General features: G+C 39.0%; 2 protein-coding genes across 2 annotated transcripts; one reads left to right on the top strand and one right to left on the bottom strand.

Annotated features, from left to right (window-relative positions):
- Nucleotides 1-2,651: 2,651 nt before the first annotated feature.
- LOC142955029 (Fc receptor-like protein 5) lies at nt 2,652-13,369 on the top strand. The gene is made up of 19 exons (XM_076096407.1): nt 2,652-2,803; nt 2,874-2,909; nt 3,927-3,986; nt 4,732-5,022; nt 5,118-5,393; nt 5,651-5,944; nt 6,187-6,450; nt 7,233-7,523; nt 7,686-7,958; nt 8,139-8,408; nt 8,555-8,845; nt 9,713-9,985; nt 10,067-10,181; nt 10,275-10,432; nt 10,527-10,628; nt 11,210-11,278; nt 11,467-11,526; nt 11,660-11,728; nt 11,870-13,369. Exons 1-19 carry the CDS (start codon nt 2,773-2,775, stop codon nt 11,929-11,931), a joined length of 3,285 nt encoding a protein of 1,094 aa, XP_075952522.1. The 5' UTR covers nt 2,652-2,772; the 3' UTR covers nt 11,932-13,369.
- On the bottom strand, nt 12,160-15,664 carry apobec2b (apolipoprotein B mRNA editing enzyme, catalytic polypeptide-like 2b). The gene is made up of 4 exons (XM_076096408.1): nt 15,197-15,664; nt 14,175-14,355; nt 13,633-13,984; nt 12,160-13,510 (listed from the first exon to the last, which is right to left on the bottom strand). The coding sequence occupies exons 1-3, from the start codon at nt 15,520-15,522 to the stop codon at nt 13,643-13,645; spliced, it is 849 nt and encodes a 282-aa protein (XP_075952523.1). The 5' UTR covers nt 15,523-15,664; the 3' UTR covers nt 12,160-13,510; nt 13,633-13,642.
- Nucleotides 15,665-15,902: the final 238 nt, after the last annotated feature.

Genomic DNA, 15,902 nt, shown 5'->3' with positions numbered 1-15,902 from the left:
GGCCGTGTCTAACAACACCAAAGCTATATTAAAACATTTGTTTACAAACTCACACAATTCGCACAGTATAATCCAAGTCTCATGTATCCAGTTGTATGCTCAGTACTTCCAGAACACATGCAACTCTGCTTAAACCTTACTATTTGAGAAACTCACACGGACGAGTAGCTCGCCTGCTCAGTGTGAGACTGTTGTTATGGACGTTATATTTTATAGTAAGGGTTTAGCAAATTTGGGGAAATACTGAGCATACAACTGGATAAATTAGACATTGATTATTCTGCACGAGCTGTGCGAGAGTTTGTATACAGATGTTGTATACATGCAAGAAAAACTAAGTTTTCTTCAAGAATTCAAGGTAATTGATAAACAAACGGTCATTTTGTGAGTGGAGCCTTGAACCTTGAATATAGGGCCTACATTTGTCATCTTAGTTGTTTGACTTACAGCAACTAAACAGGATGCAGTTGATATGCTACATGCACACAACAAAGCTGACCTTCAGTAGGGTCAGGGACAAGTGTGTGTTCACACTATACAGCAAATGGGGTCACATTCCTGCCTGCCTGAGTGTGGCTCAAGTGATCCCATCTTAATGCATCCTCAATGTGCTCGGATGCATTCACGCCTGTATTTACAGCTGTCCACTTGTGATCACATTACTAGAGATGCATTTTCATGCCAAGTGTAAACTGCGCCGTATAGATGACATAATCATGCTGGTGAGTTTTTGGATGCTGTCCAATAAAGCACATTGATGTCAGTGATGCGGCACTTCACAGCTTCTGAAAGTTACTCCAGATGATTTGACACAAAGCCAAACTCCTCACGTTACCACAAGTCAACAGCCAGAGTGGAGGGCTTTGAGAAGAAGAGAGAATTGGCTAAGAGGGCAGAAACCGAGCCAGCTACTCTTTGATGGAAAATTATCTCTCTCTCTCTCTCGCTCTCTCTCGTGCGCACATAAAAAAACCTCAAACAAATCCACACTCTCACAGCATATTCATGGCTGAAGTGATTCTCATCACCACATGACCTCATTTGTCTCTCCTATCTTGTCCAGGGTGTTTGAAGAAGTGAGAGTCTGTGCAGCAGTGTGTACATAATGAAGAAAGGGAAAGAACAACAAACCAACATCCCCACATCTATTTCCATCCCGACTCACCCACTCCTCCCAGTACGCAGGGAAGACCCACGCCTCCCAACCCATCCGTCTGTTAAATGTTGTATGTTATTTAAGTTGGTGACATGTATGTAAGGATATATTTACAATGTTTTCTTTCTGCCTGTGTCCATATGATGTTTGTTACAGTGTATATATATACTGTATATGTACTACTCAATAAAACAGTGAAGCCTTGGACATGCTATTGCAATGACTGTATGGATGTTTAATAAAAAATGGTATTTTATTACATGTTATGTGGATTTTTACACACATTTTAAACATTGCTACACATAGTTTTAGGATAGATCAAATGTTTATGTTGGGTTTAGATGCAAGTTTTTGTCATTATAGAATACAAGCAGACTGATCTGTTGCGCTCTGGCTTTAAGGAGATTGCAAGTTGTCATTGTGATTACAAACAAATGTTATTCAGCCAGGCAGATAGTTTTGGATTCATCAATAAGATATCTGTCTCTTTAGATATTTGTGAGTGGAATTTTTGTTTGTTTTGCTCAAATCATTGACAAATAACATAAGAAAATCAACAGAAACACAAGTGTCATTCTACCAAAAAAATAATACAGATGGTAGAATGTGTTAGATATCTTTAAACCTCTGTACATATTATACCAAAACTATCTGCATAGTCTATGGACCATAGATAATCAGATTTTCTGTGTTATACTGACACCTTATGGTGAGAATTGTGAGACAAAACCAGTGACAGAGACGCAGAGAAGCGTTTCTTTATGACACACGACAGCTCAACCTTACAGGAAGTCATACTTTATCACAGAGGGCATGAAAACGTCAGCACTTACTTTCTTCTGAAGTAATCACTCTTGATTACTGATGATTTTGATAATATGTATAAACATTTAGATTTTAAAATGATTATGTGTAAAGGTGATTCAGTAGGAATAATGTTCATTCTATTTGCATGTCGAGAGCAACTTTGTGCTGCAGACAAAAGGATGTCGCTGTGAAGGTTGAGGTCAGTAGGCTGGGTACACGGAAGTGTAAAAACAAAAGATCAGTGTCTTCCGATCATGTTCCCCAAATCACTTCACACCCACAGGGTAAAACAGGTCAACTATGAGATTGCACGAAGAAAAAATAGTAACTCATAGTTTAACAAAGTGTTTTGTTTTCGGTTCTGCTTGCTTTTATTTTAGTCTCGGATGAATGTGTTGCTCTTACAATATAGTTCTGTATACTAGTGTTGCTGGAGTTTTTACCTTTTGATATTATTTTGGTAGGCTATTCAACACAATTGCAAGTCTTTTCAACACATTACCGCCCTTGCACGTTGTTTCATTTCCCTAAACCCTCCCGTCACTGTTCAGCAACAATCCAAAATTTAAAGTCATATCGAGAACACAAACATCTGAATGTGGTTGACCGACACATTTCCTGTTGCTTCACGAGAAAAAAAAAGCAGATGTCAGAGACAGGAAAGCTGCTGTCCTGAGGTGAGCTTAGAAATAAAGTTGCCACGCACGCCCATCTAGTGTGAAGTCTATTTCCTTTACTGAACTTCACTACACAGCAGATACATGACTCAACTCGGCAGCACAGCCTCTACATGTGCAGGTCAATGAAAAATGTGGCTTCTCAAGGTCTTCAGTGTGATATGTAAGTTATACAAATAATATTTCCAGTTACATTTTGAATGCGATTTATTTATTGTAATTTGTTTTGACAGATTTCACTGCCTGTGCAGCTCAAGATCCCTATGATGGTAAGAAACATGTTTGACACACTGACAAAACATTACAATGTTTTTATGTCATTAAAAATATCTCACATCTTCTTGTAAAAAAATATTTAAAATATTAGAATTTAGTGCATTATCCTGTTCTGATTGTAAAGTAAATGACCCGTTGTAAAAATGTTGATTGCCTTACTGAGGCAGATTAAAAACAAAAGGTACAAAAGGAAGTAAAGCATGAGGGGAAGTTACTATATGGAACATGAAGTACTTTGTTCTCAGGAGTCGGGCATTTCCTACATTTGGACACCTATGAGTGCAAGTTCATGTTTCAGTTTTCTGTAGTTCCAACTTTATGCTTTACACGGTTATGTTTTCTGAACTCTATCGTCCATCTAATGTCCCTGTTCTTGTGTCATTTTACTGTCAGGTAATCGTGTTATTTTTGTGCATGCCTTTTGTCACTTTTTTTTGTAGGATGACAGTGTGGTATATTTTAATCTATATGTCAACTTGATTTAAATGATATGATTTTTAATTGAATTGGGTTTGAGTGTCCTTTTGTAGGTTTCATACAGGACCGCAGCAAATCATTTAGGGCTGCGTTAATGGTTGTTTTCATTATTAATTAATTTGATTAATTAATCAGATTATATTTTTTTGCTGATTGATTGTTTTGTATTTAAAATGTAAATGTAATGTTATTTCCCTCAACTGAAGGGGATGTACTCAAATTTCTTGTCGACCAACTGCCCAAACCCAAAGATGTTCAGTTTGCTCTTATAAGACAAAGAAAAGAAATACATCTTTACATTTAAGAAGCTGGAACCAGTGAATGTTCAGCTTTTTTGCTTGAAAAATGACTGAAACGATTGATCAATTATCAAAGTAGTTGTAGAATAAATTTCTGTTGATTGTTTCATTGATTAATCGTCGCAGCTCCAAGTTCATTGTTGCTGTTTAAATCTTCAGAGATGTAGGTAGAGAACATATGCTGGCTGTTCTGTTCCAAATTCTGTTCTCCACATATCTCCTGTCATCCACCAGTCTCCACCATGTCCGGATACGTTTCTCCAACCAGTCCTTTGCCGATGATAACTATCTATGGTGAGATTTCAACCTCAGTTTTGCCATAAACAAAATTCTAAAAGAGTAATAAGCATGTTCATGCAATCCTGTAAATTTAAATTGGAAAGATATTGCTTCCTGAAATTTAGTCAGTATTTCCAAAAGCATATTATGTGGTAGTTTTTGTAAGGAAACAAGTCACCCCAAATCATTATGCACATCATGGTATTGCATTCATTTTGGACAGTTAAATCTACAAACTCAGCGTTAAAATTATGATATGTCTTCGACAGTAAGGGTTCCCAACTGAATCAGCCAATGTCACCCGTGAAATCGTCACGGGCGTTGTTCTAGCACTTGTTTCATTTTTTCCGTCTGTGGTGGTTTGTATCTCAATGACATCATCACCGCAATTTGTCTCTCCGCCTTTTAGAAGAAGTCTGTTAAAGTTTGAAACTAAACTGTTTAACTGCTGAATTCATATATTATATTATTCAAATATTACTTCTATTTCAATTTTGTTTGTAAGCATGTGTTCTGAAATAATTCAACCGTAATGTTGTAAGAGATGGCATCAATTGTATCACCGATTGTATCAATTTTAGAGCTTCGTGTCATCATTTTTAACTACATTTAAGACCAAAAATCAGATTAATGAACTTACTGGAGACTAAATCCTTGATGGTAAGGCTCCTGATTCCAATGAACCTAAATGTGCATGCTATTTCAGCAATATGTTATGTCTGAATGATATAACCAATCATATTTTTTAATACACTTCCAGAGCCTCCTGTGCCATCTCTGCAGCTACAGTCAGAGTGGTCCGACGTGTTCCCTTCTGAGAAAGTGGAGTTAAGTTGTAGTGTCACTGGCAGCTCTGACTGGACCTTCACCTGGTACAGAAATACACAACTACAAGAGCCAGATCCAAATGTGTCTTTGTCTCCAGAGGGATCAAAGCTTACAATCACAGCAGCAACACAGACACATTCTGGAAGTTATTCCTGTAAAGCTCATCACAAAACAAAGAGTGTTACCACTAAAAGTAGTAATTCAGTCAAACTCACAGTTTATGGTAAGTTTGATCACCCATATTTGAGCTGAATTTCAAGACAGCATGTAATATAAGATAATTAAAATGGTACATTTTTCTTTCTCCTTTCTGATTAGCAAACAAGCCCAAACCCACTTTGACCCGAAGATCAAACTTTGACAAGATGTTCCCTGGCGAGTCTGTCACCTTCACATGCAAGGTTGATGTGGCCTCTGGATGGGTTTATCTTTGGTACCATAAGGTAACAGATGAAATTCCAGCTCATAATAATAATGCTTATACCATAGCATCGATAGATCATCCTAACAGTGGACAATACCACTGCAAAGCCAAGAGAGGCAAAGACCCCTTCTACACAGAGGAGAGTGACACAACATTTCTGCAGGTCTCTGGTAAGTTTACCTGAGAACTGTGTCATCACTTTGCCACCAATTAAACCGCTTCATTAATTCCTATATACATGAGCATTTATGCACACGTCTACAGTACTTTCATCTGTGAAAGCGGAAGTTTAAATAACTAATGATGCACTAAACTTGTCTGTTTTCCTGTCTCCCATTCTTTTCTGATGCAGTAAGTCATTTTAATTGGGTTTTATCTTAAATTCCTTCCAAGATATTTAAGATTTCTTTGGTACATGGCTTTTCAGACCCACCCAAACCATCTCTGGAACTGCTGAGTTCTTGGCCAGATGTGTTTGAAAATGAGACGGTGGAGTTCAGATGTGAAGTCCACAGCACTGACTGGACGTTCACCTGGTACAGAAATCAAAAAGACCTCAATAAGGAGCTGATGGAGGACATGTACATGGAGGAAGACGACTCATTGCTCAACGTCACCGTGGTCACTCAAGCCTATAAAGGAGACTATGCCTGCAAAGCTCACCTCGATTCAAGGAGAGTCAGCTCTGGATTCAGCAACACAGTCAATGTCACACTTTATGGTGAGCTTTCATTAACTTTACATTATTTCAGCTTTCTAAAAGAAATGGTTTGGGAAACAAGATAATTAGCTTTTTTTGCACATTGATACCGTTCTCATGTCTGTATGCTAAATATGAAGATACCACTAACAGCCAGTTAGCTTAGCACAGCCTTGCTCTGCCCCAAAGCTAACAAAACCTGCCTACTAGCACCTCACAAAACCCAAACTGTAAATGTGTTGTGAACTGCCTTTCTGTTTTAGAAAACGTGCCAAAACCAACGATTAACAAGGTTCCTGGTTTTAACCCGATGTATGCTGGAGAAACCGTGAACTTAAATTGCAACGTAGATGTGTCCTCTGGCTGGAAGTATCAGTGGTACAAAGATGGAATTGAGCTCCGTGCCACCAACGAAACCAACAGCATCCATCTTGCTCTTTCTGATCAGGGGAGATACTGGTGCAAGGCCACCAGAGGGGAAATAATATCAACAGACTTCAGTGAAGAAATACAACAATATGTACTTGGTAGGTAAAGACAGCAGAGTCATATTATTTAAAGCATTGTGTTTAATTCAATGTGCAATTGTTTGTTGTAAATATGTAAAATTCTGTCACTAAAGGCTTACAAAACCTCCAGGCTGCTGTTGAATTTAGCGAAACAACATTTTGAGAGCATCCTGCTTCTGTTATTTTGTGCATTTTCTGTTGAAACAGGATGTTGTGGTGTAGCATGATGCAGGGAGGGAAGACTCAGAAGTATGTATATATACATGCAGTGAAATATCACTTTCGGAGAGAAATGATGATTTATGTAAGGGGCGGATTGTTGGCTAACACATTAATATACCACCATTAAGAACTACTCCTTTTTAAAAGTTCACTCATGCCACCATTTTGTTCACTAACCTGCTGATTATGAGCTCAGTCCAGAGTTGTGTATTTTAAGGCATTTTTGTTTTGCAAATGTTAAGAGACTGGTCCATGCTTCCCTCATGTTAATACTTGATTAAGTCGGTGCTTTTTGTAATTTCTTATCTAATCCATGTGAATATTGTGGTTTGAGTCAACATCATTAACGTCACTGTATCTTGGATGCTAAGGTGGGCTGGCCTGTCTTCACACATTGAAGTTTTAATAATCGAATTTGATTTTTGATCGACAAGGCCTGCTGGTATGTCACTTGATTTAGTTGTTCAGTCATTTCTCATGAGACAAATTCAATGAGACTCTGTCTAAAAAAATAGGTTATCTAAATAAGGTTATCTCTAAGGATATGAAAAGTGGCTGATGTGTCTCTCTCTCTTTAGAAATTCCCATTCCATCTTTGAAGCTGATCACACCGTGGTTCCATGTGTTCCCCACTGAGAGTGTGAAGTTAAGCTGTGGGATGGACGGCAGCCCGAACTGGATTTACACGTGGTACAAACACGGACAGGAGGTCCAAGCGGATGATGTTGTGTCTTTTGACTCAAATGGAGCTACTCTTTTCATCCGCTCTGCTTCAGCTAAACATGTAGGACAATATAACTGCAAGGGACACCTGAACGACAGGTCTGTCGGAAGCAACTTTAGTTCTGGACTTACTCTCAACGTATATGGTGAGTTTTCTTTTTTACATTTTACATAAAAATACTTATTTTGGCAGCGAATTTAAAATAAAATTAGTTTTCTTCATTTTAGTTACACATTTTCGGGGATGAGGGCAGGGGGTTGGGGATAAATATCTGTTACGACGCAATGGCATGTTTTCTTACCCTCAGATGAGAAACCCAGAGTCACACTGACGCAAGATCCAAAGTACAGGGTGATGTTCCCTGGAGAGTCAGTCTCCTTTAGCTGTCACGTTAATGTCTCTTTTGGATGGAAGTACGTGTGGTACAAAAACAGCTATCCATCTATCGCGTCTGGAATCAACTATTCCCTCAACTCTGTTGAAACAACAAATAGGGGCTCATATGCATGCCGAGCAGAAAGAGGCAGTGATCCATCCTTCCTCACTGACTCCAGTCAGACTATACGCCTTGAAGTTGAAGGTAAGATTCTGTTAACTTCTATTAAACTTGTATTTATAGTATGCAGGGGTTGAAAGAGTTGTCCAGTTGTGTTTCTGCAGTGCATCTCTGGTCACTTATGATGCTATTATCTGGCTGCTCAGATGATTTAAGAACAGTTTAATGTTATTGCCTGTTAAAATTCCTTCTTTGTGTCTTTAGGAAACAAGCCTAAGCCCTTATTGACTCAACAGCCAGATGTTGAAAAGGTGTACACTGGAGAGTTAGTGTCCTTCCAATGTAAAGTTGAACTCTCGTCTGGTTGGAGGTATCACTGGTACAAAGATGGAAAACAACTTCCAATCAACAGCAGTAGTTTTGAAATCCATGACGCCAATTTATCAAATGGTGGAACTTATAAGTGTATGGCCATAAGAGACAAAACAATGTACAATACACAGTACAGTGATGAACGGCTCTTACATGTATCTGGTGAGTCAAAGAAAATTACTTTGTGTTGAAGCGTATTACATTCACCTGTTTCTATGAATTGCATGCTATAAAATGTTAGGAATCAGTTTGGTAGAGGATACAATTAAGGATATTTTTAAAAAGCTAATGTCTCTGTTTCTCTCCAGAAATTCCTGTTCCATCTTTAAAGTTAATCACACCGTGGTTGGATGTGTTCCCCACTGAGAGTGTGAAGTTTAGCTGTGGGATGGACGGCACCGCTGACTGGAACTATAGGTGGTTCAAAGATAAACAGCCTGTCCAGGCAGATAGTACTGCATCCTTTGGTTTAGATGCAGCTACTCTCTCCATCAGTTCTGCTTCAGCCTCACACCATGGACGATACAGCTGTTCAGGAAAATTTAAGAGCCGGGATGTAACCAGCAACTGCAGTGACGGACTAACTCTGGATGTTTATGGTGAGGATTTTTCTTTAAAAATCTCATAAAAAGTCACTATTACTTTTTATGACTTTTGTTATGACACACTATAATGTCATAACAAAAGTCATAAAAAGTAATAGTTTACAGAATATCATAATAAATATCATTGTGTAGTATATCATCAAAACAAGTTATCATGTAATGTCATAAAATGTCATGAAAAAGTCATAGTATTTATGATATACACATTTATCATAGTTATAAAATAGTATGCCATAAAAAAGTCATCGTCTTAATGTCATAAAAAATGCCATTAAAAGTCATAGTATAGTTTTCATAAAGAAATAGATTGCAAGATTATCTTTCTAGCTCTTGTATAATACTGATATTACCCCTGATAAACATTGCATTGGGTTACTTGCTTAATTAATTATCTTGTGCTTTGTTCCCATGGCGTCCATCTGAATTCAGTTGCATTGGTACAGTGGTTCAAGGGGCTACCACAAACTGAGACTGTTTAGTTGTGCTATCCTTCAATCAATGTATAGTAAAAGTGATATAATTGGTTAGAACGCAGTGAGGTCTAGACGAGGTCTTAAAATGTATGGAAGGGGTTTCAAAAAAAGTCTTAAAGGTCTTAAATTTAACGTAAAGATTCCTGCATATACCGTGTTTAGACAGAGCCAGGCTAGATGTTTCCCCCTGCTTCCAGTCTTTATGCTAAGCCTAGATAACAATGTCATGGCTGCAGCTTCATTTTCTTCTTTGGGAGGAATTCTGGTAAGGCAGTAGAGGTTCAGCATATCAAAAAAGTAACTTAAAGCAGCTAAGGCCAGCTGCTCCTTATTCTGGGTTATGCAGTGTGACATACATTAAAATGCTGTCATACTTATTTCCCCACAGATACAAAACCCAGAGTCACACTGATGCAGGACCCCATACACAACGTGATGCATACTGACGATTCAGTCTCCTTTAGCTGTCACATTATTGTCTCTTCTGGATGGGAGTACCGGTGGCTCAAAGATGGTAGTCGACTCACCGAAACTGGAAACAATCACACTATCAAATCTGTTGCGAGAACAAACACCGGATCATATCAATGCCAAGCTAAAAGAGGAAGAGATACAGTCTTCAGCTCAGACCAGAGTCAGGCTGTGAGACTTGACGTTGAAGGTAAGTTTTTCTTGACTTCTCGCTAACATTTTTCTGTATGTGTTGAATGTGTTCGTCACAGTTTTGATTGTGTTTTTACAGAGCGCCCACAGGCTAATATAATCCTGTTAACTGGCTGGTCCGAGGTCTTCTCCACTGACAGCTTGGTGCTCAGATGTGGGGTGCACGAAAGTCAGAACATGTGGAACTACACATGGTAATACACTTCAAAAATACCAGTTCATGCTATAGAGTAACATTCTCTAAATGCATTCATGTGTGCACTGTGTGGATTCTTACCTTCTCACAGGTTCAAAGAGGGGCAACCAATCAATCTTCAGCCCTCTGAGAAGCATGCAGTCACACCCCAGAATGACCCTGAGCAGAGCCTGTACACCTGCCAGGGCATTCGTACCGGTAGACCATCTTATTCAAGAAGCAGTGATTATTTCAAGACTAAGAACCTTCGTGAGTATAACTGAGGTTTGGAAGCTATGAGTTTTTATCCTGCAAATATTCTGTCTCACTTACATTCTGTTTCGTGTTTTTTTTTATTCTTCAGTTTTGAAGAGGAGGGTGCTTCTTTCCATCTCTGGCTGCATCTTCTTCGGCATCATTGCCGTCTTCCTTGGATGCATCATCCTCAGAGTCATTCGCAAACCAGGTTTTCCTTTATTTTTTGGGACTTTTTGAGTGCATGGATTTTGAAAATCGTATGATGATAGAATAGAATTATCATGCAAATCTGCAGCTACCCTCAGCTTTATGGAGCATTTTAATTAAGCGAGTTCAGCTCATTGTTGATCTCTCCGGCCCACAACGTTACTGTTTTGGTTCACTCTCACCGCGTCGTTTTCGGGAGGCTTGTTTTAGGCAAAAAAAAGCCCACAGTAGTGGTCAGCACCAAATGTCAGACCGACACTGTTAGCGACTGGCTGGTGAACAAGTGGAGCATTTATCAACTAAAGAGCAGATATTTTTTGGTTTAGTGGAAACCAAAAAATACTTTTAGTGGAAACCAAAAAATACTTTTAGTGGAAACCAAAAACAGAGAGACTAAAAAAAAGAGTGAAAAGAAAGCCAATAAAATAAAAAGTTGATGAAATGTCTAACCTTGTTTCAGCTGAGTGTTATTGCAGGTTTAAATGTGACATTTATAATATATTATATTCATTATATATGTTTCATGTTAAATGAACAAACAAAACCACAAGGTGGTGACTTTTTTTTTTTTTTACAACATAGCTGATGGTGAAGAGAAGCCAGAAGAGGCCGAGCTGTTTCTCACCATGGCTCAGCTAAAGAACCGTGATGGTATGTTGACAGCAGCTCTCAGGGCTTGTGGTTTTGATGGCAGTTACAGCCCCACCAGTGATTCATTTCCGTGCTATTTTAGAAATTATCATTTGTGGAACTGACACTTTCAAGTTAGAGTCTGACGTTCTTAGTTTGCCTATAGCCGTTGGTGCTCTTGTGTGAAAGTTCATTCCTCCCTCCTGCAGATGCACCCTGTCCACTGGTGGAGTACATCACCGACGCAGAACTGAATGCTTCTTCTAAAGGTAAAAGGACCCACAGATGAGTAAAGCAGATTATACAAAAGCTGTATCAATATGCAAATGTTTTGAAAGTGCCCTAGATCTTTCCCTTCACTGACATGATCCCTTTATTTTTTTTTAACAATTTGACCTACAGAAGCTGACGACAATGGCACAATTTGCAGTGAAACAACACCGTTACCAATAACCTCACAGGAGGACCAAGGTAATAAAGTCAAATTTAAAAATGCACTTTTCGGAGTAAATATTGTCTCTGTGATGAAAGGCGCTGTGCCAAATATTTTTTTAACAGACACAATGTCTTTATTTTCCTTCCTTCCACATCTCGCCCTTCGTGTCTTTCTAGTTGTGACGAGTGAGAACCAAGATGGAACAGAAAAGAACGGCGGGCTGGTTTCCTTTAAATAATGAGTCACTTATTTGCACCAGTTTAGCAGGTACTTGATAATACGTCTACAGTATGATTCAGCCCTGTGAGGCTTTAATGGACATTTGGATGTATTAAAACTGAAGAGAGAATCATCTTGCTATTATGCGACGCTTACCAATAGCAGGGCAGCAAATTCAAAGTTTTAAATTGTCTGTAGTGATAGATAAAAGTAAATTCATTAACATACGTCCTCTGGGGACTGTAAATGTTCGTACCAAATTTAATGGGAAATAAAACAGTTGACGAGAAGTTGCACCCTGGACCAACAGACATATGCCATTTAAATGTGCACAGATCTGTTCTGCACTGAACATTACTCGGTAGCATAATACTGTTAGAATTGTACATATTTTAAATCTCATGATGTAAATGTTAAAGGCACAGTTAAAATATGAAACATTATTTATGTGATTAAGAATCAATCATATACATTGTTAGCTTCTTTTGTTTCTCAATTATTATAAGCATGGTACATATACGTATGTGTTGATCTGCAGGAGACTTTATCAATACTCCTTTAGTTAGTGTTCCAACACATGGGGCCAGATGTATAAACGATGTGTACTCACACAACACACGTGTACGTCTTTTCCCACACATAGTTTCAATTTGAATGATTGTGTTATCATTTTGTGGTCTACACAGCCTTCTGTACAATTTCAAACAAAGGTGCATTTGTAAACCTAATTTTAAACTATTAATGAGTTATTATTTCTCTATCGATGATCTTCTGATGTTATCCTAAATAATGAAGCACTTTGTTAAGTCTATGTCAAAATGAGCGCTATCAATTAATCATTAATCATAATCTTTGTGACGTTAATGATGATGATTTACAGGTACATGTAATGAATTAGTGGTACGAGTGCTATAAATAGCCACGGCTTAATAACAGCTGTTGTTGTACTGTTGGAGAATAGAGCAGATGCAACAAAATCGATGAAATTGCTCTTTTCCTTTGCCATTCTTTTCACTTACTGATGTCCAATAAGTGGTGGAGCAGGCACAAGTCTCGCCATGCCAACGATTGTTTAAGGGTGTTTCTACATCCATTAATGGGTAACTGGGAGTTGATAAGAGGCTCATGCATGCACGTGCACACAGTTCCTTTATGACTGAGACTTATAAAACAGAGTCAACCAAACGAAAAGAATGCATATGCATATTTCTGTCTTTGTGTGTACTATTAGTCGTGGATTTTATGCATCTGGCCCCAGTGGTGAGTAAATGTAAGTTAGTCTTCTCCAAAGCATATAACATTATAAACAATATATAACATTAAATGTTTCAGCGATGAATGTTGTTGCTTTTTTCTTCTAAATGATTATATTTATCTACAGTATGTGATGCTACAAATATGCCATTCACGCATTTTGTGTCTCGATATGAAGTTATCAGAATAAAAATACAAAATGATGCCATGAGTGTTCATTCTAGCTAATACTGATCTGCACCTTCAAAAGTGAATACAAGAAACACAAGTTCAACCGATGTGGTTTCAACAAATAAGCCGATTTGTGGTTCAGACAATGGGTAGATCTTGTCCATCATGTGCACCTGCAGCAAAAGACAACCGGGAAAGACGGTCATTATCCAGACAAACCTTAAAATCCAACTTTCTTTTTTTTTTTTTACCCAAAAGAAGTTTAAAGGCTATATAGAACATACAGAATACATACCAACTCACTATTACTTGAGGATTTCAGCCAGTTTCTCTACATAGTAGTCGTAGTTCTCCTGACAATCCTCCCAGGGTGCAAAGCTCTCGTCCTCCTTCTCTACATACGTCTCCCAAACATGTGTGAAGTCAGACGGCTTCATCATCCGCAGTTTGCAACCGGCGCTCACCAAAGCCCGGAGCCCTTCTACTATCTCCGGCTCCTCCCACTCAAAGAGCCGGGAGCAGAAAATGCAGAGACGGACCTTCTTGCGCTGCTGGAGGATGTTGGCCAACTTGGCTGTGCAAGCCACACAGGGACTGGATGAAATATACCATGTGACTTCATACTCTTGGGAAGCATTAGGGAGCACCTGGAAAGGAAAGAGTGGGGATTAATAGAGGCATAAAGGAGAGAGAAAAAATCATATTACATATAACATTAGCACAAGAGGAATTGTTGCAAACCAATGGAAATCAGACCTCCATTGGGGTTCACACATGTGTGACATGATACTAAAGTAAGAAAGATGTGTGTGTGTGTGTGTGTAAGCGTTCAATTACCTGTTGAAAGAAGGCCTCTTCAGAATGAGCTGTGGCATGTTCGTCCTCCATATAACCTTTCAGAGGCTCTGTGCTGCCTCCTGGTGTATCAACCCTGAAACACAGCAGGGTCTTGTTCCTCCCCGAAGAGTACTCCACATTCCTGAACTGAAACTTGAAGTAGAACGGGCTCATCTGTACCCTAGTGGAGATTGAAAGGAAGAGCTTCCATAACTCTGTAGTAAAGCTTCATAAAACACAGCACTAACTGTCACCACTGGGGCTTTTTAGTGCATGATGGTTGAATTAGCAAGAGAGCAAAAAAACACATTCCGTATGATTTGTCTATCAGCGGTGCTTTCAAAGTTATTTGTAACCTTTAATCGTTGTGCATGACATTGTAACTGACATTCACTTCCTCGCCTAACACGGAGCACTTTTTATGATGAATTTGTCAACCATCCAAGCCACAAAAAAAGAGTGATGATAGGGAGGCTTCAAAATAGACTGTGGTGACACCGCGAGTAGAATATAAATGAGGCTACCGCTGAGTAAACTGATGTTTCTATAAATATGTTTGGCTTTCACATCGTCCGATGATCTGTAGATGTGCCATGCCCTTCGTGAGTCAACTGTACAAGAAACATACCCGTCATGTCTTTCTTTTTTTTATCCATTGTTATACTGCGTATGCAAAGCTAGATGTATTTCACAGTTAGATCTCATATCAAACAGCTAATACTCAAAGGACGGAAACTGGGGAACAGATGCTAAGTGGGGTGATATAGTGGGGGCTCTGTGACTCAGCCCTATTCTTACCGCTGGGTTAGTAAGTACGACAGGGTTAGGGCAAGTCATTATTGTCCCTCCTCACTGAAATCAACTATTAAGCGTTTGGAACAATATCACTTACAGAAAGACATGAACACCTACTTCAAAAGAAAAAGCACAAAATAACCCAAAAAGTGGATTGTAAAAGAGCAGAACAGGTGTGCAACTGATGTGGCCTAATTCTTGTGGTGTATGTATTAAATCTTACTCACCCAGTTACAATCTCAAACGGTGGCAGTTCAATGGGCTGAAACTCTCCATTTTCCTCAGTGTTTGTTGCCTCTGCTCCCGTTGCGCCTCCACTTTGCTCAGTGTTTGTTGCCTCTGCTCCCGTTGCGCCTCCACTTTTCCCATTCCTCTTCTCTTCATCCGTCTTGGGCTGCTCGGGGGTCTTCTCCGTCTTTTTCAAAAGTTTGACAGACTTATTCACATTTTTTTCCTTCCCCTTATCCTTTTCTTTGTCCTTCTCATCATTCGTTTTGTTTTCTGACTTCTTCTCTTTCCTCTTAACAGTGACCCGGCTGTTTCTGTCGGCCATGATTTTGAGCAAGTGGGTAAGAGGCTTCGTTAAAGAGAAGGAGGGAGAAGGAGAAAGAGAGATAGCTCAGGGCAAGGAGAGGGATAACACTAGTGCACTTACAGAAATAGATCCTATTGTGTGCCGTGGTTTGAGTCACAACATGTGCATGTCTGGCCAGGGCAGGGGTAGGTTAACACACTCCCCCTCTTTCCATGACCTGGTTGTCAAAAGGCCAAAGGACAACACAAGAGTGATGTTTTGCATGATGGAATTAGGGGCAAAATTGAACATATCTGTAAGACAATTTATACAGATGCCCAATTAAGAAAGAAAACTAACATATTCTGTGTATAAATGTACAACCTCAAACAAAACAAGTGGCGTCTCTGTAATCCAAA

Source organism: Anarhichas minor, unplaced genomic scaffold, assembly GCF_050575085.1.
Source record: "Anarhichas minor isolate MPS153535 unplaced genomic scaffold, ASM5057508v1 ptg000003l, whole genome shotgun sequence".
Lineage (NCBI taxonomy): Eukaryota > Metazoa > Chordata > Actinopteri > Perciformes > Anarhichadidae > Anarhichas > Anarhichas minor.
The sequence above is the reverse complement of the archived record's forward strand: the minus strand, read 5'-3'. Positions and strand labels throughout refer to the sequence as shown.